The sequence below is a fragment of the Maylandia zebra genome, linkage group LG19, assembly GCF_041146795.1.
Source record: "Maylandia zebra isolate NMK-2024a linkage group LG19, Mzebra_GT3a, whole genome shotgun sequence".
Taxonomy (NCBI): domain Eukaryota; kingdom Metazoa; phylum Chordata; class Actinopteri; order Cichliformes; family Cichlidae; genus Maylandia; species Maylandia zebra.
Genome location: NC_135185.1, coordinates 6,492,630 through 6,517,557, shown reverse-complemented (window position 1 = coordinate 6,517,557; position 24,928 = coordinate 6,492,630). Strand labels below are relative to the sequence as shown.

At 41.6% G+C, this 24,928-nt stretch overlaps 3 protein-coding genes across 22 annotated transcripts in view; 2 read left to right on the top strand and 1 right to left on the bottom strand.

Annotated features, from left to right (window-relative positions):
* The window catches only part of mark3a (MAP/microtubule affinity-regulating kinase 3a), a 46,589-nt gene extending 45,042 nt beyond the window's left edge, over positions 1-1,547 (top strand). For 13 of the 19 annotated variants that reach the window (XM_004554718.3, XM_012920071.3, XM_012920069.3 and 10 more), the window contains one exon: positions 702-1,547. In XM_004554718.3, coding sequence (XP_004554775.1) covers positions 702-1,047 — 346 coding nt within the window. In that variant the 3' untranslated portion in view covers positions 1,048-1,547. The remainder of the gene's footprint in view (positions 1-701) is intronic. The other 6 variants (XM_076877504.1, XM_012920075.4, XM_012920073.4 and 3 more) reach the window with 4 other exon arrangements.
* A 715-nt stretch (positions 1,548-2,262) lies between these two features.
* Positions 2,263-7,219, bottom strand: ckba (creatine kinase, brain a). Of its 2 annotated transcripts, none has more exons than XM_004554714.4 (8): positions 7,062-7,219; positions 4,435-4,622; positions 4,163-4,317; positions 3,947-4,079; positions 3,307-3,478; positions 3,091-3,214; positions 2,806-2,995; positions 2,263-2,598 (listed from the first exon to the last, which is right to left on the bottom strand). In XM_004554714.4, the coding sequence occupies exons 1-8, from the start codon at positions 7,070-7,072 to the stop codon at positions 2,420-2,422; spliced, it is 1,152 nt and encodes a 383-aa protein (XP_004554771.1). In that variant the 5' UTR covers positions 7,073-7,219; the 3' UTR covers positions 2,263-2,419. The 2 variants fall into 2 exon arrangements, with proteins under 2 accessions (XP_004554771.1, XP_004554772.1); XM_004554715.4 differs by lacking the exons at positions 4,435-4,622; positions 7,062-7,219 and adding exons at positions 5,097-5,298; positions 5,667-5,824.
* trmt61a (tRNA methyltransferase 61A) lies at positions 6,327-21,607 on the top strand. The gene is made up of 4 exons (XM_004554716.5): positions 6,327-6,564; positions 7,907-8,250; positions 15,698-15,964; positions 20,928-21,607. Exons 2-4 carry the CDS (start codon positions 7,923-7,925, stop codon positions 21,221-21,223), a joined length of 891 nt encoding a protein of 296 aa, XP_004554773.1. The 5' UTR covers positions 6,327-6,564; positions 7,907-7,922; the 3' UTR covers positions 21,224-21,607.
* The last annotated feature ends 3,321 nt before the right edge of the window (positions 21,608-24,928 follow it).

The following is a 24,928-nucleotide window of genomic DNA, read 5'->3' as shown; positions in this document are numbered from 1 at the left end:
GCACCTCATCTTGACTCAATATTAAGTCAACACACTGGATATAAAACTGCAAAAAGATGGGATCCCAGATTTAGAAGTAATGTAAAGCGGACAAAAGTGTGACTAATCTAAGTGTCTAATATAATAAAAACAACGAGATGTAGGTCCTGAAGAAATGAGTCAAACGTGGGCTCAGATTTAAGTTGCTTGCAGAAAGTGCAGCGGTCTTCTGGGTTTTTCAGACTTGCTGCTCACTATCAAACAACTGACAAAATGTAGTAAACGTGAAATATTTGAGTTCAAAATGCAAACAAATGGTGAGTAAAGAATGATGATAAAAGTTGTGTAGAAAGAAATCTAAACCTTTGAGGTTTGCTTCTTTAAATAAAGTGCAATCTTAAGTTTTTACTGCATTTTGTCAGTTTCACTGCTTTTCAGCTTCATGCTGAGACTTAAATGATTTTTTTTTTCATGTTGCTTGTTTCCCTCATATGAAAATAAACAAACTGGGGCTAGAAAATCTCATGTGGAAATGCATCAGAGCTGTGTAAAACATGATTTAATTCAAACTAATTCCTGCTGCTTCTGCCTGTTTAAAACATATTTTTTTTCAAAATAAAATGTTTTTCTTTCAAATATATTCACAGATCCTGCTTTGTAAAATGCAGGAGGAATACTGTGTGAGGCTAAAACCTCTCCTCCGTGTCTCTTTCTCCCAACAGTCGCCATGTACCTGGGGATCAAAAAGGGGAAAATAAAGACAGTAAACCCCGCTCCCTCAGATTCACTTGGAGTATGAGGACCACCAGCTCCATGGAGCCCTGTGATATCATGCGGGAGATTCGCAAGGTGCTTGACGCCAACAACTGCGACTACGAACAGCAAGAGAGTTTCCTGCTTCTTTGCGTCCATGGAGACGGGCGAGCTGAAAACCTGGTGCAGTGGGAAATGGAGGTTTGCAAGCTTCCCCGTCTCTCCCTCAATGGCGTCAGGTTCAAAAGGATATCCGGCTCATCCATCGCTTTCAAAAACATTGCTTCCAAAGTTGCCAATGAGTTAAAGCTATGAACAAAAGGGTTTAAAGTATACATATATATATATATATCTAGAAGTATTTAAGCTGTACAATCATCCAAGTAGCAGTTTCCAAATGTCTCCTTTTTCTAAACAAAACACAGAGTATGTATTGAATATTATAATGTATAGATTAAGGCTTTTGGCAATAATCACCGAATTACCTACTAATATCTCAGTCTGTTCTGACCGCACAGGGTCGACATTAATGAGTTGAATATGATTTGTCATGCTGTGAATGTGGACAAAAAAGCATTTCTGGTCTTATTTATTTCACCTTTATTTTTCTCTCTCCTGGAAAAAGGAAAATGACGTAGCGTTCTGTTTTCAGTGTAAATAATGTATCTTACTTTGAAGATGGCTTCTCTGCAATACTCATTTTGTTTTTTCTTCTCCTTTTGTATTTTGTTAAAAAGTAGAGATGGGGAGTCCATGTAAATGCCCACATGGTTAAGGGTCACTCATGTCTCAATTAAAGTGTCTGTCAACCTAAACCTCGAGTCTGATCAGTGTTGGGCTTTTGTTTCCAGCTTCATCTAAATTACATTTGATGTCAGTGCATGTTGGGACATCTGCTTGTTTATTCATTCAGGTCTCTTAAACAAAGTTTCCCAACTTTGCCTCAAAGGTTTGAGGGGGAAAAAAAAAAAAAAATGACCTGCAAGTTGCTTCTATCACCAACTTCACTGAATTCAACGGTGCTATCTGCACCAAGATAGGGTTAAATTACATGTCTGAGACATTTGCATCAGTGTTTCCCAAAACAAAGAGCAAAGTCTCATGATTCCAGTCTAATACTAGCTGAGGAGAGTCAGTGGAAACTTAGCTGTATTTAAGGACACTGGCTGATGCATAATGGGTGCTGGAGTTATTAGGAAATGCATTTAAGGAAATTTGCAGCTTGTTTAATGTCTTAAGTTCATTTTGTAGGGAGTAAGTGCAACCAGAGTCACTTGGAAGCTTCGGGCACCTAATCTTCCACTGCATTGATTTTTATTTTCCCCTCATCTTGTGCAGCATTTAAAATGAATGTGGTGGTGGCTCTCGTCGTAGTTCAGACTGATGTAAAGAGATCAGCAGCTCCCCTTAAAATGTGGCATTTATCTGCATTTGCCTTAAATTAGCTACAGGCCTTTCCACAGCTACCAGGACTAGTATTAAATATTCCAAATATTTCATCAGTTTCACTGCAATGAATTACAAGCAGGCTTTGCTTTGAACAGAACAGTTTATTTGATGTCAGAACTTACAGGAACAGTTTCAACTTAAATACAAATCCCAGCTGTAATAGAGTGCATTCAAGGATGGAGTCAACCAGAGTAGACTGTGGGTGAGGAATGGAGGAGAATGGGAGTTTGGGAGGGATTTACTTCTGGGCGGGCATCAGGTCATCGATGGACTGTCCTTTCTCTAGCCTCTTTTCCATGTCCACCAGCAGTTTGACTCCGTCAACCACCATCTGCACCAGCTCCACCTCAGAGAAGCCCAGCCTGTCCGCATTGGAAATGTCAAAGACACCACCCACAGCAGCAGTGTCCACTCCACCTGATGGTAAAGCAAAAGGGTTTTTAAATGCAACTCAACACACCTCACAGAAACTGACATTTGGAGCATTTCTAAACAAGGCTTTGTCATGTACTGCTCAGGAAAATGCAACTAGTCGTGAAATATGAAAATGTGCTCAATGTAGTTTTAAATTTGGAGAACACTCAAACCAGTTCCAGCAGTAGGAACTAAAATAATAAAGCTCACCAGTTCCACGTTTCTGGAGCCTCAGCTTCTTGAGAACTTCCTCAAACTTGGTATTTTTGCTCAAGTTTGGCAGCTTCACATGTACACCTGCACGCAGGCCAGTGCCCAGGTTAGACGGGCAGGTGAGGACGTAACCCAGGTGCTCATTCCACATGAATTCATGGCTCCTCTCCTTGAACAGGCTCTCAATCTGCACAGATAAGAATATGCTCTTAGAGTCTTGCTAATGTGAACAGAAACTCTGCTAAAGATCAGTGATTAGAAACTTAAGGCTTTTCTAGCAACCTTTGTGAGCCCGGTACAGAAGCGGGTAAACACTTCCTTCATGTTGCCTCCTTTCTGCATCGAGATCACACGCAAGTGGTCCTCTTCATTCACCCACACCAGGAAGGTCTTGTTATCATTGTGCCTGTAGACAGGAAATACAATTTTAAGTCAAAATACCAGTGGAGAGATTTACATATTCCTGGCAGACAAACTGCATTAAAGACTAGACATTACCAGATGCCTCTGGCATCGGGCCAGTCGCGGGCCATCCCTGAGGCCAGCAGCAGAGGAGACACTGGCTTGTCAAACAGGAAGTGGTCATCAATGAGCTGCTGCTGCTCTGCGTCAGTCATGTTCTTCAGGGCATAATATTTCCCCTTCAGATCTCCAGACAGAGAGGCCAGAGCTGCAGGGACAAGAGCCGTGATTTATGACAGATCTGAGACATGAAAAATCCACTATGACATTTGTGGACAAATTACTCTTAGGCTGCAGTTCCAGTCTGTGATGAACAGTTTGGGGGGAAAAAAATGCTGAACTGATCCAATTCCACACTGAGCTTTGGAAAATCAAATTAAGATAAAAAGATTTACTAGTGTTTTTAGCATCAGAATAAATTGGTCATAAGAGTCTAATCCACCTTTGTTTCTGTGCTGCATTTTAACAAACACTAGGGGGCATCTACTGCCTCACAAACGAGTCCACAAGCATGAGCAACGTGAATCACTGGTTTCAGGGCATAGAGTTGTGTTGCTTTTATATAACAATCATCTGGCGGCAGGCCGTCTCCATCTGTGTAGATCAGCTTAGTGATTTGCAGCAGAGTACAATCACTGTCACTAACCATCTTCTTTCAGTACAGAGGCCTCCTTACCTTCAATGGAAAGCTTTTCCACAGCGCGTCTCTCTCCTCTGCTGCAGTGTGGTGGCAGACTGAAGCCGCGGATGCTGCGGCCTGTTCGGACCCTGGAGCTGAGCACGTAGTTGGGATCGAGATCATCACCACCCTTAGAGAGCAGAGTCACATTAGGCTTGGCTGAGATTCCAGAGTTAAATTCGGCTTTGTTAAGCGATGGCAGAGCTGCGGTACCTTCAGGTTGCCTGAGTTGAGGTCAGTCTTGTGCTTGTCTGTGGGTTTGTATCCTCCATGTCGGTCCTCGATCACAGGGTCCAACAGGTCTTTGAAGACTTCGTATGTCTCCTCATCCCCAGCAACACAGCCCACAGTCATAATGAAGGGGTGGCCTGCACGTGAAGCCAACAGGGTCACAAGAGACCGCGGACAGCAATATACAAACAAACATCCTCACAAATTAAATGTGCTCTGTGTCGTCAGGGCTCAGACTGGGACTGTTACTGTACCAGGATTGTCAACCCCTGTCTGAATGACACCATCTATGGTGAAGCCGCTGGGTGTAGCCCTCTCTCTCAGTTTCTTGTACATGTCCTGGGTTAAAACCTTGGCCATGTAGTTGTTGTGCTGACTGAGATCTGGGTACTCATCCTCAGCTGACAGCCTCTTCAGGGTCAGCTTGACCATTTTGTCAGAGCTAAACAGAAACAGTCTACAGGGTGAGGAGAGTTACCTGCCATACAGTTTACAGCTACCAGGTCATCCCAACCTGAAGGGTTATAACATCAACTTCATTTGTGTTGTAGTCTTCAATACAGTAGAGAATATCGCACATAATAAACTGAAAGCAGCAGGGACTATCAGCTGCATACATTATGTAACTCTGGTAATCTTTACACTTTGCTTTTAAGTTGTGCAATACTGGCCTGAAAATGGAAACCCATTTAGAGGAGAGTGGCAGGTTCGAATAGAATCAGTACTCCATATGTTTGTAAAAATTGGTTGACTTTATCCCCTTAACAAGGTCACAGTGCAAAAAGCCTCCCCCTCACACAAACAGGGACACAAAGCACCGCTGAGACCATTACAGGCAGTGGATCAGACCGAACAGATGGTAGTTTGGCTGAAAAGCTGCTTGGGATTTTTTTTTTTTTTTTTTTTTAATAAATACCTGGGTTATCAACCCCAGTCTGAATGACATCATCCAGAGTAAATCCACTGGGTGTTTGTTTGCTCCTCAGCCGCTCATACATAGCAGGAGTCAGAACCTTGGCCATATGATTGTTGTGTTTGCTGAGGTCCGGGTACTCCTGCTCGGAGGAGTATTTCATCTTCGTCTGGTTGTGCGTGTTACCGAAAGGCATGGCTGATCCCTGGTCGGAGGACGGAAGGGAGAGACGGTGAAAAAAAAACCCCAAACAAACCGCAAAATACCGATAGAGTCAGGACTGAGTCTACAGCTGACATGCACATACAAATGGGTGTTAGTTTCGGGGGGGTTAGCAGATAAACGATTCATCCCGCTGTGCAGCGCGTTTAGCAGGTGACAACACATGCACCACATCAGTTTTGTTAAGCATAATTGATCGTATTTCTTTTTTTTTTTTTTAATCACCTTAAAAAACTACTCAAATGTTAACATTAGTTCCTGTAGTAAAAAGCGCCTTTAATTTCATCGTAAAAGCTAAAGAGATTTTGCCGGTGCGACCTAATTCTAAATTAAACTGAGCGAAAATCTTACCTGTTGTAGAATTTGCGGATTATTACTATTACTACTGCCACCAGGGCTTGATACAAAGATCCCTATTTTTCCTGACCGAGGAGCTCACAAGCCACCAGCAGCGTCCCAGCAGCTCTCCAACCGGACTAAAGACTTGAGATGGTGATTTATAGCAGACGATCCTCCGCTCCCATTGGTCAGTATTTGTAGTCCATTCATTCAATTGGACGCGCTCCAGCGAGGATTCCTTTTGTTCGCTGGTATTTCACTCCCATTTCTGTTTTTTGTGGTCTTTATTGCATTTTTGCAGCAGTGCATTAAATTACTTATTACACGTTCAGCTTTCTGGTTTCTAGTTTTAGACAAATTATCAGCACCTTTAAAAAACAGAATGCAACTTAAAGTGCAAACGAATACATAGTAGCATATATTTCTTTTTTCTCCTACTACGGTAAAACTACAATCTTACATCCACTAGTTTAACTTACTGGTGATAACTGTTTTGTTGTTGTTGTTGTTGTTGTTGTTGTTGTTGTTGTTGTTGTTGTTGTTGTTGTATTATTATTATTATTTTACAATTATCCTATTTAATGTTCAGGAAATAATCGTACAGATGGTAAAAAAAAAAATTTGCCAAAGGCGAAATTTGCAAATTCGCAAACCAACTGCACAAAATAAACATATGAATCTGCAGGTTTTCGGCAAAAGAGGTTTTTACTGATTGTTGCTGCTTTGTACACCGGGTTATCTTCCGGTTTCATCGATTCAACTTCCTCTGAAAACAACGCCACATGTGTGAGTGAGGAATGAATGGATGTCACTGCTGAACATAGAGCCGCATTAAGAACAGAATTGGTCCTCTTAAGTCTATTTTTTGCTTGTTTTGTCCAGCAGTCAAAGAACACTACTTCTGAAGGAGGTAGGTGGAGAGCTTCCAACGGCTGCTTTTTTTCCCCCGCTAATAGCCGTTAGCCGGTGTTCTAACAGGTGCTAGCATCGCTAACGTTAGCATGTAAACGTTGAAACGAAAACTTCGTAAGTTGACTTATGTTTTCAGACGTTTTGCACTGTGGCCTTTTGCCGGTTTTGTGGAGTTACAATTTTTGCCACTTTAAACACAAAACCAGTCAAACACGCAAAAACATTTACAGTAAATGCGACCCAAACATGAACGTTAGTTTGCTCAGGTAACTAACGTTAGCATCATTTACACAAAACGTATTCTCTATTGACTTGTTTTTCTTTATTTTACTATAAACAGAAATTAAATTTAAGCGAAGAGGTAATATAACACGATCTACTGCCCCTAATAGGCAAAGCCATCACAGTTTGCTTGACTTCAATACCAGAGAAAAAAAAGTTGTCTTTAAAACTAACAAACAAATAGAAATATAACTGTAAAGTCATCTCACTGACATCTTCTCCATGTTTCTCCGATATAAATTTGTCCTTTTTTCACTTGAAGGAGAAGCTGGTTAAAGTAGATCCGTCGTTCAGATGAACTAAAACAGTCGTTGGTCCTGAGGTTGAACGATACTGGATTTAATAAGCAACGTTCAGTGCGCGTGACAATTCACGAGCAGCTCCGTCAATTAACGTGTGACAGTGGCACAGTTGTTACCAAAGCAACAAGGAGCCTGCATCAGCAGCAGACTACCTTTTCCGCTTGTTTGTAATGTGCAAAAATGAAAATACAATTGAAAACAAAGTTAAAAAGATATTGTTTGCAAAACGATCAACCAGAATCTACAATGTCAAAATGGGAAGATATTAAGATTTGGTAAAACATATTAGTTTATACATCCTTTCCCCTCATGAGATGCTTGCAAACTAAATTGAACTGTAGATTGTAGGTAAAAAGAAATTGTTATAAAAAAAAAATCCCTTCACAGTGATGGCTTGTCCCAGTGGTGGGCAACTCCAGGCCTCGAGGGCCGGTGTCCCTGCAGGTTTTAGATGTTTCCTTGAACCAACACAGCAGATTTAAATGGCTAAATTAGCTCCCTAACATGTCCTGAAGTTCTCCAGAGGTCCGGTAACAAACTAATCATGTGATTCAGGTGTGTTGACCCAAGGTGAGATCTAAAACCTGCAGAACACCGGCCCTCGTGGCCTGGAATTGCCCACCCCTGGCTTATCCTGATTTTAAAGTTGTAAGTTGAGTGAAATATGTCAAATTAGTGATCAACCAACTACATCAGTGTAATTAAAATAGTAAAAAGAAAAAATGCCCTTTAAGTAGGCCCGTCTTCTTTTTCCAGAGTGGCCGTGCTCACGATGAGTTTTGTGGAGTACTCGGACTTCATTCAAGATGGGGATGTTGCCATCATTTACCTGAGCCACAACAATGTGATGCCTGTCAAGGTGCAGCAGGGTGCCCAAACGCAGACACGCTATGGAGTCATTCGCCACTCCACAGACCTGATTGGTCAGCGTTACGGGTCAAAGGTGACCTGCAGCAAAGGATGGTTCCATGTGCTCCACCCAACGCCGGAGCTGTGGACAGTTGCCCTGCCGCACCGCACACAAATCCTCTACACCACAGACATCGCCTTCATTACCATGATGCTGGAGCTGAAGCCAGGCTCCATCGTGTGCGAGTCAGGTGAGGGTGGCATCATGGTGATGTCTCGTGGATGGAAACCGTTCTAGAAAGGAAGGGTTATCAGTGTGTGTGTTTGCTTTAACAATATATTCCAAATACATAGAAAATCATAAAGAAATGTGATCTCAATTGATGTGAAAGGTTTCAGTGCACTATGTTATTGGATTGCTATTTTAATCTGTTTTAAAACAAACTTTATGTATACTGGGTGTTTTATTGATGCTGGGACAAACTGGTCTATTTGAATTAGCAAGCGATTATCAAGCTGAAGCTCACTCACAGGTCTGTTCACTGCAGCTGTCAGCTCAGTTATATTGGGTAGATTATGACCATCATCCCTCTTTAGGGTCTGTGTGGCTTTTTATAGGGTCACTGCTGACTAAAAAGGTATCAGTGCTCCTGCTTGAGCATAAAGTCAAGTCTTAAAGGTGGATGCTGCTGATGCTGCACCAGTCTCTGTCATCAAATATTCAGCTGTTTTCTGTCATGATTTTGTTAGCAAGTCAACCTATGTTCAACCCTTAACCTATGATTTGGGATGTGCATGTCACTCCAAAATATTATTCTGCATTCACAAGGGACTAATCAGCTGTTCTTTGAAGCTCCACTTGTTCTGTGTGGGTTTTTTAGTAACATGATTCCCTAGTTTTGCTGACAGATTTAGCATTGATTCTTTTTTTTGTTTGTTTGTTTTGTTTATTTGTAAACAGATTTATTGAGAACTTTAGTAGTCCCTCTTTGAGCTCTGCATGTCTCTCCTGTTAGTGTAGTAGCATCTAATCTTACCACACCTCATGTTAGGCAATCAGATGACTTGGGTACTAATATTTTCTTCCTAGTATTTAGCAAACAGACGACTGAATCCTCGCAGTAATTTGCTGTACAGACAGGTTTTACATGTTTACAAGGTTGACTTGTCAAGCACATGCTTATTATCCAACCTGTAGCTGGAGTGGGGTAACGCATGTGTCTTCTGTCAGACATTCATGAAATGGATGTAGAGATGTCATCCATTAGTAAGATCCAACATTCATCAGCTGAATTTTTATTTTTTTAAAGTAAGTGACCTGTGCAGCTTTGCTTGTTGTGGAAGTCATTAGAAAATGTTAAATTAAGCTCCAAGAAACTCTTAAATATTAAAATGTTACATTGTTCAGGTAAGCTGTAAATCCTCTTTTTAGAATGTCTCACCTGAGGATTTATAACAAATGTTTTTTTACTCTTAAAGTGGCAAAGTTTGATTTGTTACGTCCTGCATTTTTTAATTTAGTTTGCCCTCAAATCTTTTCTGTTGCAGCTTTTAAGTATCGCCTCATTTGAATCACCCTGTTTACACCTTGGAGTTCTAGCCAGATGTTGTCACGTAATGAAACTCAGCTGTTCGTATTGAACATTATGGGATTGTTACAGATGTGTCTCTGAACATTCAGACATTATGTAACCTGCAGTTTTAGTGTCATTCCCATTTTTTTTGTCCTCGGGGATTCCTCCAATCACTGCTTGGCCATCATTTCCATTTGTCTAATTGCAATCACCCAGAGTGTGTTATTGTGTTTGGCTATGGATTGCACTTTATCTTAGTCTGAAAGCAGAAAGGAGGGTAGGAGAAGATGTGTGCGTGTGGTGCAGTGCTTCATCATGCCAAGACAGAATACAACAAAAGTCTTCCCTTTAATTATTAAACAAATAAAGTTAGAATAGCAGATAAAACACATGGTTAAGTAAACTCCTGAATGATTATAGTTTTTTATTTGGGGCGCTTGAGCATCATTTTTGTCAATGAGGTACAAATCAGCATTTCAGTGGTGACTCACAAATTTCAGCCTTACAGTCAACAACAACAGCGAGTATGTGCTGTGGAGACTTTTTGCCAGTGAGCTGTGTAAACAAGCAGAGATTGGATGTGATAATTTTGCTGTTCTTGTGCTGACATGCTAAACCTGCTGAAGGAGCATTTATTCCTGTAGAGGAGTCACCTTGAAGGCAAGTTGGTCTCCAAGGTTTGTAGGTAATGATTTCCTGCTGGCTTCATTTTCTTCACAGCTTTATCAGGCGTCATCAATCAGGTCCAGAGCAAATGAAGTTGTCAAATATTTGCTAAGGGTAACACCGTACATGTCAGAAGGTGGAACATCAAGTCAGGATAACATTTAGCGCTTGGGCAAGTGTGAGCCGAAGCCTTTACTCCTTTTTTTAGTATTTATAAAGAGAGCACAGTGACATGATCGTGTGTAAGACGTGGAAACCCTGTTGCATATGCATTCTTTTTGTTAAATTTCCTAAATATAGGTTTCAGAATATTTAAGTCAAGCGCTTCAAATAAATGTTTGCAACATGCAATTTATTTTCAGTTAATTGCAGTGACGCCAAAAAAAGCATGTCTTATTTTTTGCTCTTGATATTGAAATTAATCGACTGCCCATGTCTTTAGAAAACCGCAAAACCTCTGCAAATCACCCATAAATCTAACCACACCTATGAGGGCTGTTTGGGGATTGCACTTACATGCCACTTTCTGGCCCTAAATGTTAGCAATAAGTGCCAGTTAGCTCTGCACCTTGACGTTAGCCTGAAATTTTAGCCCGATGCTCAGTTGTAGCGCCCAGAATACACTAAACTGGGATGCTGGTGGTTGCTCCCTTCATGTCCTTCCAAACCATTTCTGTTGGATTAATCCCAAGACTCAACTTGGCCTTTGCAAAGCACAATATTTATTCATCTTTGCCCATTCTTTAGCAGAACAACAATTGTTGTTTAGAAGTTAACGTTTAAGAAATCCCAGAGTGGATCTGACACCTTGCTTATACAGTGCTTTTGTTGGTTGGTAACAGTGTGTCTGACTGTGGAGTGGAAAGTATTTCTAGATGATTTTTCCAGGCTGCATAAACAGCATTTTTCCAGAGGACCTCAGAAATGCGTCATCAAAAATATTTTTTGAGGATAAGTCTTTAAAAGATACATTTTCTTTACAACAGGGCATTCACTTATCCCTTTCACTGAAAATATCCAGCTCTGATTTTACCTTTCAGTTTACTGCTAATCGTTGATGTTTATATTATCTTCGTTACAGATGTGTATTATCAGATCATTTACCTCAATAATTAAATCTGAAAGTACAATAAATACCTTTCCGTTATATAACTGGGTTCTCTTTAGCTACTTGAAAGTCTGATTCAGTTTTAAGCTACATTTGTGCGCTTATATCTTGTATAAGACGACTCAAAGGGACCAATGGAAGCTGGCCATTTTTAAACTTTACTCCTTTGTAATGATCACTCTCAACATTAGCCACAACATCCTCTTACAGCTGGCTCTCAAGCAGCTTAACTAAAACATTTGGAATTGAGGGTCATTCACACATCACAAGTTAATGATCAGATGACATTTTGCTGTTGCTTTCACTTTCTAAATTGCTGGGAAGTTAAATTATGTGACCTCTGTCAGGGTTTTGCATTTCATCTGGCCAGTAACCATGTTGTACTCGATGTAGGAACAAGATGAGGAACAGTAAGCACGAATGACCTTCAGTTCAGGTCAGTTGTATTCCCATTCTCAGCCCCCTCCCCCACTCTGGCTTTATCACTACTTCCTCTTGTACAGTGGCTACCAGCTGACTTGACGCCTTGTTGTGGGAGGAGATTAGAAACATTGATATGATTCATTTCTTAAACTCATGCATTGAAGCAAAGCTCTCAGTTGGTAGCATGTACAGTCATGTAGGTATTTTTTGTTTGTTTTCCCCAGTGGAGAAAAGATGGATGTGGTTGATTCTTACATGTTGCGTTGTAAAACATGTCTGAATCTAAAACACTAAGGTTTAAGATTCCGAAAATTTAAAAGCGACACGCACCATGTGACAGTCTCCCACGTCCTAACGAGGACAAGAGCTACATGTTTGATGTAGTACAGAGCATCTGGAAAGTATTTACAGCGTTTTACTTGTCCCACAATTTGTCAGCCTTAATCCAAATAGATTAATTTCATTTTACCTTCAAAACTCCTCCTCAAACAAATACCCCATATTGACAAAGTGACATTTATTAAAAATGAAAAACAAAAATCGATAAATCTGCATTGGAGGGTTTTTTGTTTTGTCTGTATTATTGTAGGGTTTTTACCTTACCATATAAATTGCCTTGAGGCATCTGTTGTTGTGAGTTGGTATTGTATAAATAAAATTTAAGCACAAACCAAGCCATGAAATCCAAGGAATTCTCTGTAAACCTCAGAGACAGGATTGTATCAAGGGACAGATCTAAGGAAAAAGAAAGGCAGCACATTGGCCTCCATCATTAGTAAATGGAAGACGTTTCGAACCATTAGGACCCCTCCTACAGCTGGCCACCTGGCCAATCTGAGCAATCGTGGTAGAGCAGCCTTAGTAAGTGAGAAGACCAAGAACCCAATGGCTACATTGACAGAGCTCCAGTGTTACTCTGTGGAGAGCAGAAGGATAACCAATCAGGCCTGTATGGTAGAAGGGTTAGATGAAAGCAACTCCTCAGTAAAAGGCACATGACAGCCCACAAAGAGTTTGCCAAAGGCACCTGCAGGACTCTGAGACCATGAAAAATAAAAAAATCTCTGGTCTGTCTAAAACAAAAATAAAACTCTTTGGTCTGAATGCAAAGGAAAAAAAGTGTCATGCTCATCACCTGGCCAATATCATCCCTGTAGTGAAGCACGGTGGTGGAACCATCATGCTGTTTTGTACAGAGACATCTTTGCTCCAGATGAGCTGCCCCAGAGTGCGCTGGACTCTGAACTGGGCTGAAGGTTTATCTTCCAACAGGAAAATGACCCTAAGCAATCAGCCAAGATTAGAAAGGAGTGGCTTTGGGACCACTCTTTGAACGTCCTTGAGTGACGCTGCCGGTAGCGAGGCTTGAACCTGATTGAACATCTCTGGGGAGTTCTGAAAATGGCTGTGCACCAACAGCCCCCTTCCAACCTGATGATGTTTAAGAAGAATGGAGGAAACCTAAAAAGAAAGTTTGCCAAAAGTTTTGCGTCATACTCAAAAAGACTTGTGGTTGTTATTGCTGCTGCACTGAGCAAAGGTTGTGAATACTAATTTAATATTAATTGCTATAAGTATCTAGTGTTTTTAGTTTGATTTATTTTTAATACATCATAGAATACCCATGATCCTTTTTGTCTCGTTAGCAGTGCTGCTCATGAACCGCAGGGAAATAACTCAACTTGTCTAAAACTTTGAAAAAACATTCAGAAAAGGAAGTCTGATGAATTTCCTTTTGGGGTTTTTGGGAGGAATGTCAGTTTCAAACACTACACCCTTAGTACTAAAGAGCAGGTTTAGCATGATAAACCTGAAATGCAACAATAAACATTGTAACCACTAAAATCAGTGTAACACTGTGTGCAAATTAGAAATGTTGATAGAGGCTTTTTAAAATCATTGAAATGCACTTTCTCGACTTATAGTAAAGGTCAACTGTTCGTGTCCCAACACTTAGTCAGAACATGACTCTTTGTTGTAACGTCATTACTCAGAATGGGCGTGAAAGCCTCACATTGGAAGGGTATCTCACAGTTTTCACAGCATATGTCTCCTGTAAATGCGTCGCACTGCTTACACCTTTTTTTTCGTCTTGTTGTTGCTAAAATTTGATCATCATCATTTCAATGATGCCTATTTTTTTCTGTTGTTCTGTGTAAAACCAGCTGCTTCTATATGTCCTGTTTTTAGATGTTTGTCCTGTTTTATTGTGGTATCACATCATAACCGAGTTTCCCTTTTTCAGTTTTTGGCTCATACTGAAACCAGTATTCCATAGTCACTATCGTATTAAGTCCTAAAGTGAGAAATAAGTGCACTCGGATGTTAAGTGGAGCAGTCCTCATCTCTGCAGTACCAGCACTCTCTCATTCTCAGTGTTTTAATTTGTCTCCATTTAGAGAGACACTTGTTATCAATTGTGGTCCTTTTCCAGATTTTCCAGACTTTGCACTCAGACGCTGCACTGATGATGAACGGTAATGCCAGTTTGTAATTAAAAACTCATTTTCTGGGTTTAATTTAAAATTTCGAAAGTTCCCGTTAGTATGTGTGTATGCCAGACTTTGCTATCATTCTTCCCTTTTAATCAGGGTAACTATAATGGAAACTGAGCATGTCACTATCCTGGCATGACGCCTGAGGTCCAGAGACTTTTAGTCATTGGCTGATGGTCTGAGTATGCAAGTAGCATTTAGGTACTGTCTGAGCCTCCACTGTAAACTCTGGTTTATAAACAAGTGTCTTACCAAAATTCTCTGCAGTGTTACAGTGCGGTGCATCATATCACCACCTAGATTTCTCATTGTTTTAGCATCTGCAAGGTTTCCATCAGTAATGTTCTTGATACTGTAGTCATTATATCAGTGTGTGCTTTTTTTTACCCCCCTTTGACCAAAGTCTAACCTTAATTTAGTGCAGTGACTCAGAATTTCCAGTTCAGTCTTTCTACAGAAACAATGACTAAGTTTTCATTTTCTGTAAATGAGGCAATGTAAGTCGAAAACATTTCTAAACGATGTGCTCTGTCAGCCCTGTACAGGGCTCGTTATTAAAGTATCCCCAGCTTCTAATGTGGTCCAGTGTTTCCTGCTGCAGCCATTCCAGTTTTTCAATGTTCTGTGTTTGCAGGCACAGACCATCCAATCCAGCAGTTTGAGCTTTGAGCAAGTCAAAGCGCTGCCGTGTATTAAACACTGCCTTCTTTGTCACCACAATAACAAAGGCCGTGGTGATGTAATGTCGAGAGAAGGAGGAGGAGGGGATCTGCTGGCCTCTGGCTGTGTTCTCGACACTCCTTGCCCGAACAAGTCACATGAAGAGTGGTGTCCTCCCTTCCACCCCCCCAACTTTCCCTGTAAAATCACAATCACTTGTGTCATTTGTTCACAAGCTGTAAATTAGTGGGCTTTGTTTAGGGCACAGCACGGGGCTGCTTCAGGGTGAAAAAGGCCTGCTCGGAAATGTAGCGTCCACTTATCGTCCAGAGTAGACAGCAGAGCAGTGTGAAAATGTGGGTGTGTGTTGTAGTCGGATCTGTGATCTGGCTCTACTGACTGAGGACAGCGTTTACTGTCTATTCTAAAATACAACAGCACCTCATTTTGAGGTTTTGTGAGATTGCGTTGTTCCGTAGAATACTTAACCCGAAAATTTGTATCTGTATCTAGACTGGTCATTTAAGGGAAGTCAGTGAGATTGCTATACATGCAACATAATGTGAAGTGTTGTCCAAGACCAGTTCTTTAGCAGTGCTTTGTCCACACACAGAGATGAGGTTTGATAATACCTTAAGTCTGAATCTTTCTTGGTTATTTAGTTTGTGCTTGCTGACTTTTATTTTGAAATGGCCGTTTCGTGTAGACTAAAGCGTTCTTCTCAGATGTTCTGTGTTTCACTACGTGACCCTTGTTGTCTGTGGTTTTCTAGGTACAGGTAGTGGTTCCCTCTCCCACGCCATCCTGCGCACCATTGCCCCAACAGGTCACCTCCACACAGTGGAGTTCCACCAGCAGCGCGCAGAGAAGGTGGCCGAGGAGTTTAAGGAGCATCGCGTGGATCATCTGGTCACCGTCAGGAACCAGGATGTGTGCAAGGATGGCTTTGGAGTGACAGGGGTGGCAGATGCAGTCTTCCTTGACATCCCCAGACCCTGGGATGCAGTGGGACACGCCAAAGTTGCTATGAAGAAGCACGGTAAGAGTGAGTGTGCATGTGAGGGAGGGGGAGAGCTCTAATGAGCGTGTAGCAAGATGACTATCAAGTCAGGGTGTTTCAGCTAGCTCAGTCTACAAATTGCAAGGTCGAGCAATGATGGTTTGCATCATGGCTGACTGTAGGCTCATGCTCTATTTTTGACCTGTTGTGTTTCTGTAACCGGGCATCAGCAGGAGACAGAGGTCTTCCCAGATAGCACACAGAAAGATTACAGGTGGAAAAGTAAAAGGTTTTGGGATCAATTCCAGCTGGAGATACAGATTCCTCCAAACTGCGAGCTGTGCTGCAGCTCATGTTTACCTGTTCTTCACATAAATGTGTAAGAAATATTTTTCCACTAAGTCTGACTGCGATCTAACTATATGCAGAAATTAGGAAAGAGAATCTGGATCCTGATAGTTAAGTACTTTGCTTTGTGTGTACGTGTACTTAGTGTGTGTTGTCAGACAAATAATCAGCACCACCTGATGATGACTTTGGCGTGACTCGTCCTGGTGTTTCAGGAACATGACTGTGAACGGGCACATTTTAAAATACCAGTCCATGAGTTTATCTCCCCCCGGCCGTGTCGCCACACTCTGCACTCCCAGAACAACCATCGATCCTGCTCTTCGGCTCTCATTAACCTTGCCCTTGTGGTATTTCATAGTAACAGGAGCACAATCCAAACTCTGCTAGTGAGCTACAAAGCACGTAGGCGTCGTTGACAACCAGGATCTGCAGCATGCCCGGGCATGTTGGCAGTTCACTGGGGGGACCAGTGGTTAGCGATAAATTCAGACTGCATGAGCTGTGTAGAGCTCACAAGATCTGCACCTTTAGCCCAATGACTATTTAATTTATTTATTTTTAAAGGGGTGGGGGTTATTTGAGAAGTTTCACATTAATCTGAGAACACATTGGCCACATTCCTACCATGTGTCCTATTTATCTGTTTCAGAATCAGTGGGGTTCATGCATGAATTGGCTCTGAAAATGAGGAAATGACAGTAGGCTATACTGTTACTGTAGAACTCTACCGCCCTCCAGGTGAAGATGCAGTTAAACCCCACAATAGATTACCTTTTATTTCAGAAGAAGAAGAAAGATGCTTGTTTAGTTCAGTCTGTCGTGGTTATTTTGGTTTGCATGGCCTTTTGCTTCCATGCAGAGTCACAGCTGTTGTGATCAGCATCACGACCTGATGGTTACATTTGTAGAGGTTCACGTCAGGATGCGGCAGGTCAACACAGAATCCGTTACATCTGATGGGTCGGCCCTGGTCCGAACAGGAAAAACTTTCCATCGTGGTCACCGGCCACTCTCAAAATAATCCATTAGCACAGCCCAACACTAGATGAGTAACACGGTGAGAAAGTATATTCTTTGCTTTATTGTTAATGTGCACAAATACTGCCACAGAAATTATATAAACAAAGATCTGCTTTTGTGGACATGAGAGTTCATATTTTGTTTACTGTAAAACACTTTAAGCCAAAAACCATGGCTCTGTCCTCTGTAATGAGAATCTGCTGAGCTCTACATAGTTGCCCTGAGAAAGTCACCTTGGCCAAAATACTGGAATACACTTGTGTAGGTGAACACTTGCTTAGCTTAGCTGCTACATCCTGGGTTTAAATTTCATCTGTGCATTGAAAACACAAACTGGAGTTGGTGTCAATATTTATTCTGCCACGACAAGCACTGAAGTTTTCTTTCACAGTCACATTTAATTTAACATCTCAATCCAAGTCAGAGTTAATATGCAGAAGATTAGTATTTTATGAATCTTAAAGCCAGAGTTCATGAATGATTTTACAAAGTAAGCCGAGTATGAGCAGGAATGCAGAGGGGACGAGGATGCTGCCCTGAAACTCTCCCACCACCTCTTTGACTCCCTTTTATGGTGCCACAGCTACATATTCCATCCATGAGCTGTTGGCCCTTGCATGCATATACGTGCATGCGCGCGCACACACACACACAAAGATAGAGATAAATAGAGTGCAGCCTTGTTGCAGAAGCAGTCCCATGACCATACAGGGTTATGCTGCAGGCCGAGAGCTGCTTGATGAGGCTCCACGAGGAAAGGTTTGGTTTACTGCCCACTGTTCAAACTGGTTTTTCCAGAACATCAATGCCCCAATATGTTCCAGCTAAACACAAAAAGATGTAATAGTAAACAAACTAACAAAGATAGAAGTAGAATGGGGTGTTGTGTGCTTGGTGATAGAGATGCAGTCCCCAGGAGTGGGGTTTACACACTCTCAGGCTCCCACATGAAGTGAAAGAGACGTGCTTTCTGCTGAGGCCATATCATAATCAATTAAAACACCAGGGTTCTGGTGGGATTATCATCTACAGCTTCTGTCATGATTAAAAACTCATACATCTTATTCTGTTGAAAAGAAATTCTCCATCTTCAGAACCTGCCTGAGAACTGCAGAGACTGGAGGAATAAAATAGCTGAGAGCGCGTTTTCTTTAGTCAACAGAGTGTGAGACAAGGGGCAGGGAAATATTTCTCTTTCTCTCTCAAAGTTGTAATTCTCCTAATGTTTTGGCAAGCAGCCCGGCCCTGTGTTCGGCTGTTCCCTGAGAAGGATCCTGAATCCTATCAGAGCTCCCCCTCGCAGACTTATGGGTGGTATTATGCAAGTATAAAGCAAACATGTCCCATGGTCTCAGACACTCAAGAACCTTAAACTTTACAACTAGGAATCAGAGTTTCGTGCATATATTAAAGCCATTTGTGCGGCTGATATTCGGGGCCCCTAATAACCATTTGAAACACCCTTGTATAATCATCAACCCAGCCCCTCCCTGTGTATTCACCGTGGTTTCCAGGAGACCGCTGTTGAATGTGTTGAATGTGTTTAATGCTGTCTCGAGGGAGACCGCTGGTTCTGTTGGCCAAAGGAACGACCAGTATCTCAATAATCCCGCCGTCTCCTTCAGTGTTTACAGACACAATGGACTGCAGATGTGATCCTTTTATTGTCAGCCGTGCCACATGAGTCAAAATGCAGTATTTTTTTCCACTTCTGGGTGTTAAGTGATTTTTAAAAACCGGCAACAGTGGCAAGTAAGAGCTGCAGAGGACGGCTGTAATCTTCTGGGCTACAAGTTATATTTAGGGACACAGCGTAGGGTCACTCCTGTATCTGTAGCATGAAACAACAAGCCAGTAATCAAAGACGAAAATGTAAACATCTTATTCTTTTGCTCTTTTTTTTTGTTGTGACATCTGCATTCAGTGCAACCATCAGGTCAGACTTTAGGTTTGTAACCAGAGCAGGTACTCTGCTAGTAGTGTATGTGGTGGTGGACCTGCCTGTTCTTTCTGTGCTACAATAAATGCTGTATAATGTGGTGCAAGAGCAGGTCTATGAGTAGAATGTGACTGAACAACGACAGGTTACAGATGACAGAGAGCCACACGGCAGCCTTCTGATTACATAAGCAGCTCAATCAGAGACATCCAAACAGAGAATCCACAGATTTAGACTGAGTGTGTTTCACTTGCTTGTCTTGGTGTCACCATATTCATATTTTGAAACATTAGTTGGTGTTGGTTTTAGAAAAGTTTATATTCTCCATATTAAACCCCTATTAAGGCACTTAAGATTTTCACTCTAAGATGTTTAAATTTGTTAATCCTAACCCCTGACCAATGCAGCTGCATCGCTCAGAGTCACATTCTTTGGGCTTCAGGACAGCCAGTGAGAGTTTTCTTGGCTGGTCGCTCCAGCCTCACGCTGCGATCACAGCAAGGATTCATTTGGAGACGAAAGGCCGTGGCCAGTAGGTGATCTGTGTTCATTAAAGCACGGCTTATCCCCTGATGAGCCGCAAGCTGCAGTCTGGACTCAGCAGGTCACAGGACTGCTTTGTTAGGAAGGAAATATGCCTGGAAAGTGCTACGGGGTGTTTGGAAAGAAACAAATTATTAATAGAAGGTGTAGTATCGTAGGGATCCCAGGGGTGATACTTCAATGTCTTCTCGGTCCATATCAGGTCTACAAATCTGGTTTATGTTATGAATCTTCATTCAGGGATGTTTTTGAGGAGAATTGTTTTCAGACTATAAACGTGGAACACTTTCTATACTTGGATGCTTTGAGAAAGAGTGATGAAAATAACTCTAAAGATGATACTGTGTAATGATTAGCAGATAAACTCAGATTAAACAGATTAAGATGTGCAGAGATGTCTCGTACTGACATTAAACAGAAGGGTTGGGAGTCAATACAACCTGGCAGTCTGACGGTAATTATTGTTCAGTTTGCACAGTAACAGGTCAAAGATCTTACTTCAGACTATTGAAAATATGGATAAAAAACAGACTTTGTACCAGGACACCGAGGCGACGACAGCTCATTCCTGTTACTGCAACACTTTTTGAGACGCAAACCTGAATCTGGTGACGGTAACAAGAATGCTTTCCGCTGTCCTGATGATAACGTTACAGCTGATTACACGTGCCAAAAACTAGAACTCACACCCTGCTTTGAAATATTGGTTTTTGTCTTTTTAAAGACAAATACAAACCTTGTTTGGCCGTGACATTGACAAAATAAGGTTTTCGGGCTCAATTTAATGGTCATGAACACTGGATATCTTTCAAGAGCAGGAATTCTGACAGGACCGTAGAAGAGAGCTTTGAGTTTTATATATATCGGGAAAAACAAGATACGGTAGCAGACGCACTTGTTCAGCTGCACAGGAGACTGCAGTTGGTTACTGAAAGTAGTGTTTTAGAAGCTAGACAGGAAGTGATGTCATGATTATTTTCAAAGCAGCGATTATGTTGCATTACCTCTCTAAATAACATGAGCTGACCAATACTGGGATAAGTTGACAACAAAGGGCGCTTAAACGATTGTGGTCACACATGGTCTTGATACTTTTTTGGGAGCTTCGTGTTTACTTGTGGTTTGTTTTCTGTTCTGCGTCTCCTGCAGGTGGTCGGCTGTGCTCCTTCTCTCCATGCATAGAGCAAGTTCAGAAAACATGCGAGGCGTTGCAGGATCAGGGCTTCGAAGACATCAGCACCACGGAGGTGCTGCTGAGAGAGTACGATGTCCGAACTGTCTCTCTACCGCTGCCAGATTTCGGCCCTGATCCCGAAACCACAGAGGAGGCGACTCCCGCTGCTCCTCCGAACCACGCCTCCATCTCACTGAAGACCACCACGCTGCCCAGAGAAATGCCCGGCCACACGGGGTACCTTACTTTTGCTACCAAACCAAGAACCTAAAGCTTGGAGTGAGAGGGATTTCTCTGGAACAGAGTTTATAATCCACCTCACTCTGGTGTCATTCCTAAGGCTCGGGTAATCCAGCAGGAGCACCAGGCTCCTCCCATCCCTGCCTGGTACTGCAGCGCCGGGAGGATTTACAGTTTTGCGCGTTACATAATTTTGTGCTTTGTCAGTTGGCACCGGTTCGATGCTTTCATCAAGCAGGACTGAAAATGAATTGAAGAGCAATTTCATTTGAGAAGATTAAGATTTATAACTCTGAGATTATAGCTGATTATTTGGCTCTCCCTTTCATAAGAGTTACAGATAACCTCTGCTTTTATTTGTTGGGGAAGAAGGAGCTTTATTATTTTCAATAAATACAATGATTGTGGGACAATATTTGTGTCATATTTCTGTTTTGAAGCAGAGAAGCTTTGAAGTTTGATTTAACAGCATGAAACCACACATTTGTTACATTTCAAACATAAACCGTGTATGTTCCTGTTAAACTGCAGATTCCATCTGTTTGTTAAGTCTCCTATACAAGGAAAAAAATCTGTCTGCAGTCCTTCCTCCACACAGACACCTCCACCTGTCATAAACACCCTGAGTGATTGCTCCGTCAAATGCATCCATTGAGGTTTCCCCCTCCCCTGTTTGAAAGGAGAGATCCGGTGTAGCAGGAAATCATTACTGCTGTATTTAATTTGAGCTCTGGGTGTTCTCATTTATCATCTCATAAAGGGCTTTTTGGGGTTTTTTGCAAAGCATTAGCCGAATAGTGTCTCCAAACAAATGCTCTGTGCAGAAGGTACAGCCCCACTTACAAAAACGTTAGAATGCTAAAATGTGAACTAAACATTTTACCTTTTCCTGAAAAATACTAGCTCATTTTGAATTAGACAGCAACTCATCTTTAAATTGGGATGGGGCAACAAAAACCTGGACAACTAAGGGATACTAAAAGGAAACGGTTAGAGAAACAGGTCAGTAATATGATTAGTATGAAAAGAGCACCTTGGAGGCAGAGGTTCACCAATATTCCAAAAAGTGCATCTACATTTTGTGGAACCACAGCAGAATGAAGTTTGTCAGCATAAAATCTTAAACAGTTTCAATATGTCATTATCTGCAGTACAGTACACAATATTTACGGATTCAGAGACTCTGGGGAAATCTCTGTGTGCAAGGCTTGGGGCCAAAAACCAGTGAATGCCCTGCAGGCCCGGCGGCACTGAAGTAAAAGCAGTCATGATTCTGTCACGGTTCACTGTGCTATCCACAAGTGCAGGTTAAAGCTTCGTCATGCAAAGAATAAGCCATATGTGAAGATGATCAGGAAATGACTCAGCTCATTAAAATGTGGAAAACATTTCTGGGGACTTTACACAGTGGTAAACATGTCCCTATCCAACTTTTTTGGGACATTGCTGCCATCAAATTCAAATTACCCAATCCTTTTCTGAAAACGGTTTAGTAAAAACTTCAGTCGTTTATGTTTTCTATGTGCCAGAATTGGTGGTGTAGATCTTGATGATCATTCTTGAAATCGAAAGCCACTTCATTTTGTAATCAGTGATTCAAAAAGTTGGTGTGACAGAATGTTAACAGTATAAACTTGGCCTATAAACTTGTGCTTTATTAAAAGCACTGGATGTTATAGTTTGATAAGTTAAGGTACCACTATATAGACAACAGCATGTGGCCCCCTGCACATTACACCTATCAGTCCTTTTATGACATCCTGTTCTAAATTCATTGGCATTTATACAGGTTCCTTTCCCATTTGCAGTTAAAATAGCTTCCACTCTTCTGGGAAGGCTTTCTACAAGATTTTGGAGTACGTCTGTGGGGAGTTTACCATTCATCCAGAATCAGGTCAGACACTGATATTGGATAACAGGGCCTGGCTCACAATCTCCATTCTAGTTCATCCCAGAGGTGTTCAATGAGGTTGAGGTCGGGGCTCTTTGTGGGCCAGTCAAGTTCTTCCACACCAAACTCATCCACCCACGCTTTTATGGACCTTGCTTTGTACACGAGGACACAATCATGCTGGCACAGGAAAGGGCTTTCTTCAAACTCTTCCCACAAGGCCGGAGCATCGAATTATCAAAAGTCTTTTTAAGGTCGAGTATTAAGATTTCCTGTACAGGTTGCCTGCTTTATACCGCTGCATCTGACGCCTGGCATTGCACTTGGTGATATAAGGTTTACATGCCACATCAGATGGGAGTGTGAAGGTAGAGGAAGTGAGTAATGCTGCCTGCTGAAAAGGTGGGTGTTAGAAGCTGATTCATTCTGTAAAATGTGATGGAGTCTGAGAAGGGAAGCTGCTTGGTGCTGATGGTGCAGTGTTGTCTTTTTTTTAAAGTTACTATTTCTCAGTTTTCTGTCTTTAGATGCAAATTCAAGATCTAACATTTGTTCCCAAGTCCTTGCAAACAGTTGGTATCTAAGATGCCAAAAAGAGAGTTTCATTCTCAGGTGCACAGGGGTGAATCTTTCTAAGTCACCACTTTATTTTCTTTTATAAGTTCGGGTTCTTAGGCGTGTTTCTCCAAGGACAGCTGGACTCACTGAACTGGACATGACTCGTTCTTGTGCGTTTTCAGGTGAATTGTCTGGCAAAGATTGACTTGATTAAACGTCCTAGTGTTGGTCGGTGAAATTCTGATATCGTATTTGTATGTTTCTTGATACTAATGTATACTTGAGGCTTGCTTGCACATCACTGTATTCCAAACTCTTGAGATTTTTTTGGCTTTCAGAGTTGAAAATTTGTCTCAAAAGATGATGTATGTGTTTGTAGCAGCAAGGGTGAAGCCTCTGTTTACCAAAGTCAGCATACTTTTATGATTTCTATACATTTAAACCATCATATTAATGAATGAACTGTGCTAAACTTTTCTTTTCAGAGCTGTTCTTATGGAAATAGGACCAGTTGAAAACCACGACATTAGCCTTCTTCTTTACATCCATAATATTGTGAAAATGTTTTTCCCGTTTAAAGCTAAAACATTTTATAAAATACTTATTAATTATTTTGGGTATGTGCTTAATTTTGTTCTCAAATGGGGAAAAAATTGGGGTTTTTTACTCAGCTTTCAGAGCACTGGCTCATGTAATCGAAGCTGAAATGATGCCTCAATATTCAGCCGATCGACCCAGCTGCAGACCAGCAGCAGCAGCAGCTGCTCCAGAGGGTCTAATTCTCAGCTGAGACCGGGAATAGCAGCTCTGAGCTGCTGGAAATCCGCCCGATAATCAGCTTGTCTTCTGCCCTCCTGAGCCGGCAAATATCCAGGCCCGAATCCTTGCTGCCAGAGAGCGGGGGAAGCTGCACGAGACGAGGCGTCACGCATCACGATCAGAGTGAGACGAGAGGGCGTTTCAGGCCTCTGATTAGGCAGGATAACGATGGCCAAGGAAGCCAAGTCAGGGTTTGCATTTTCAAGACTAAAATAACTGAGATTTTGTTTACTTTAAACAGGTTTTTGTTAAATTAAAGGACAAATGAGACGAGCAATGACTTAATTGCTCGTCTCATTTCATGATTCTCATTAGGTAAAATTTAAAGCTGTTTTTTGTGTAAGATTAATGTAAAAATTAAACGTAAGTATAGACTTGATTTTTAGAAAGCTGCTGTATAACTGACAGAATAAATCAAAAATAAAGAACTGATGCTTTTTTTCTGAAACTTCACTCCATCCCCATGTA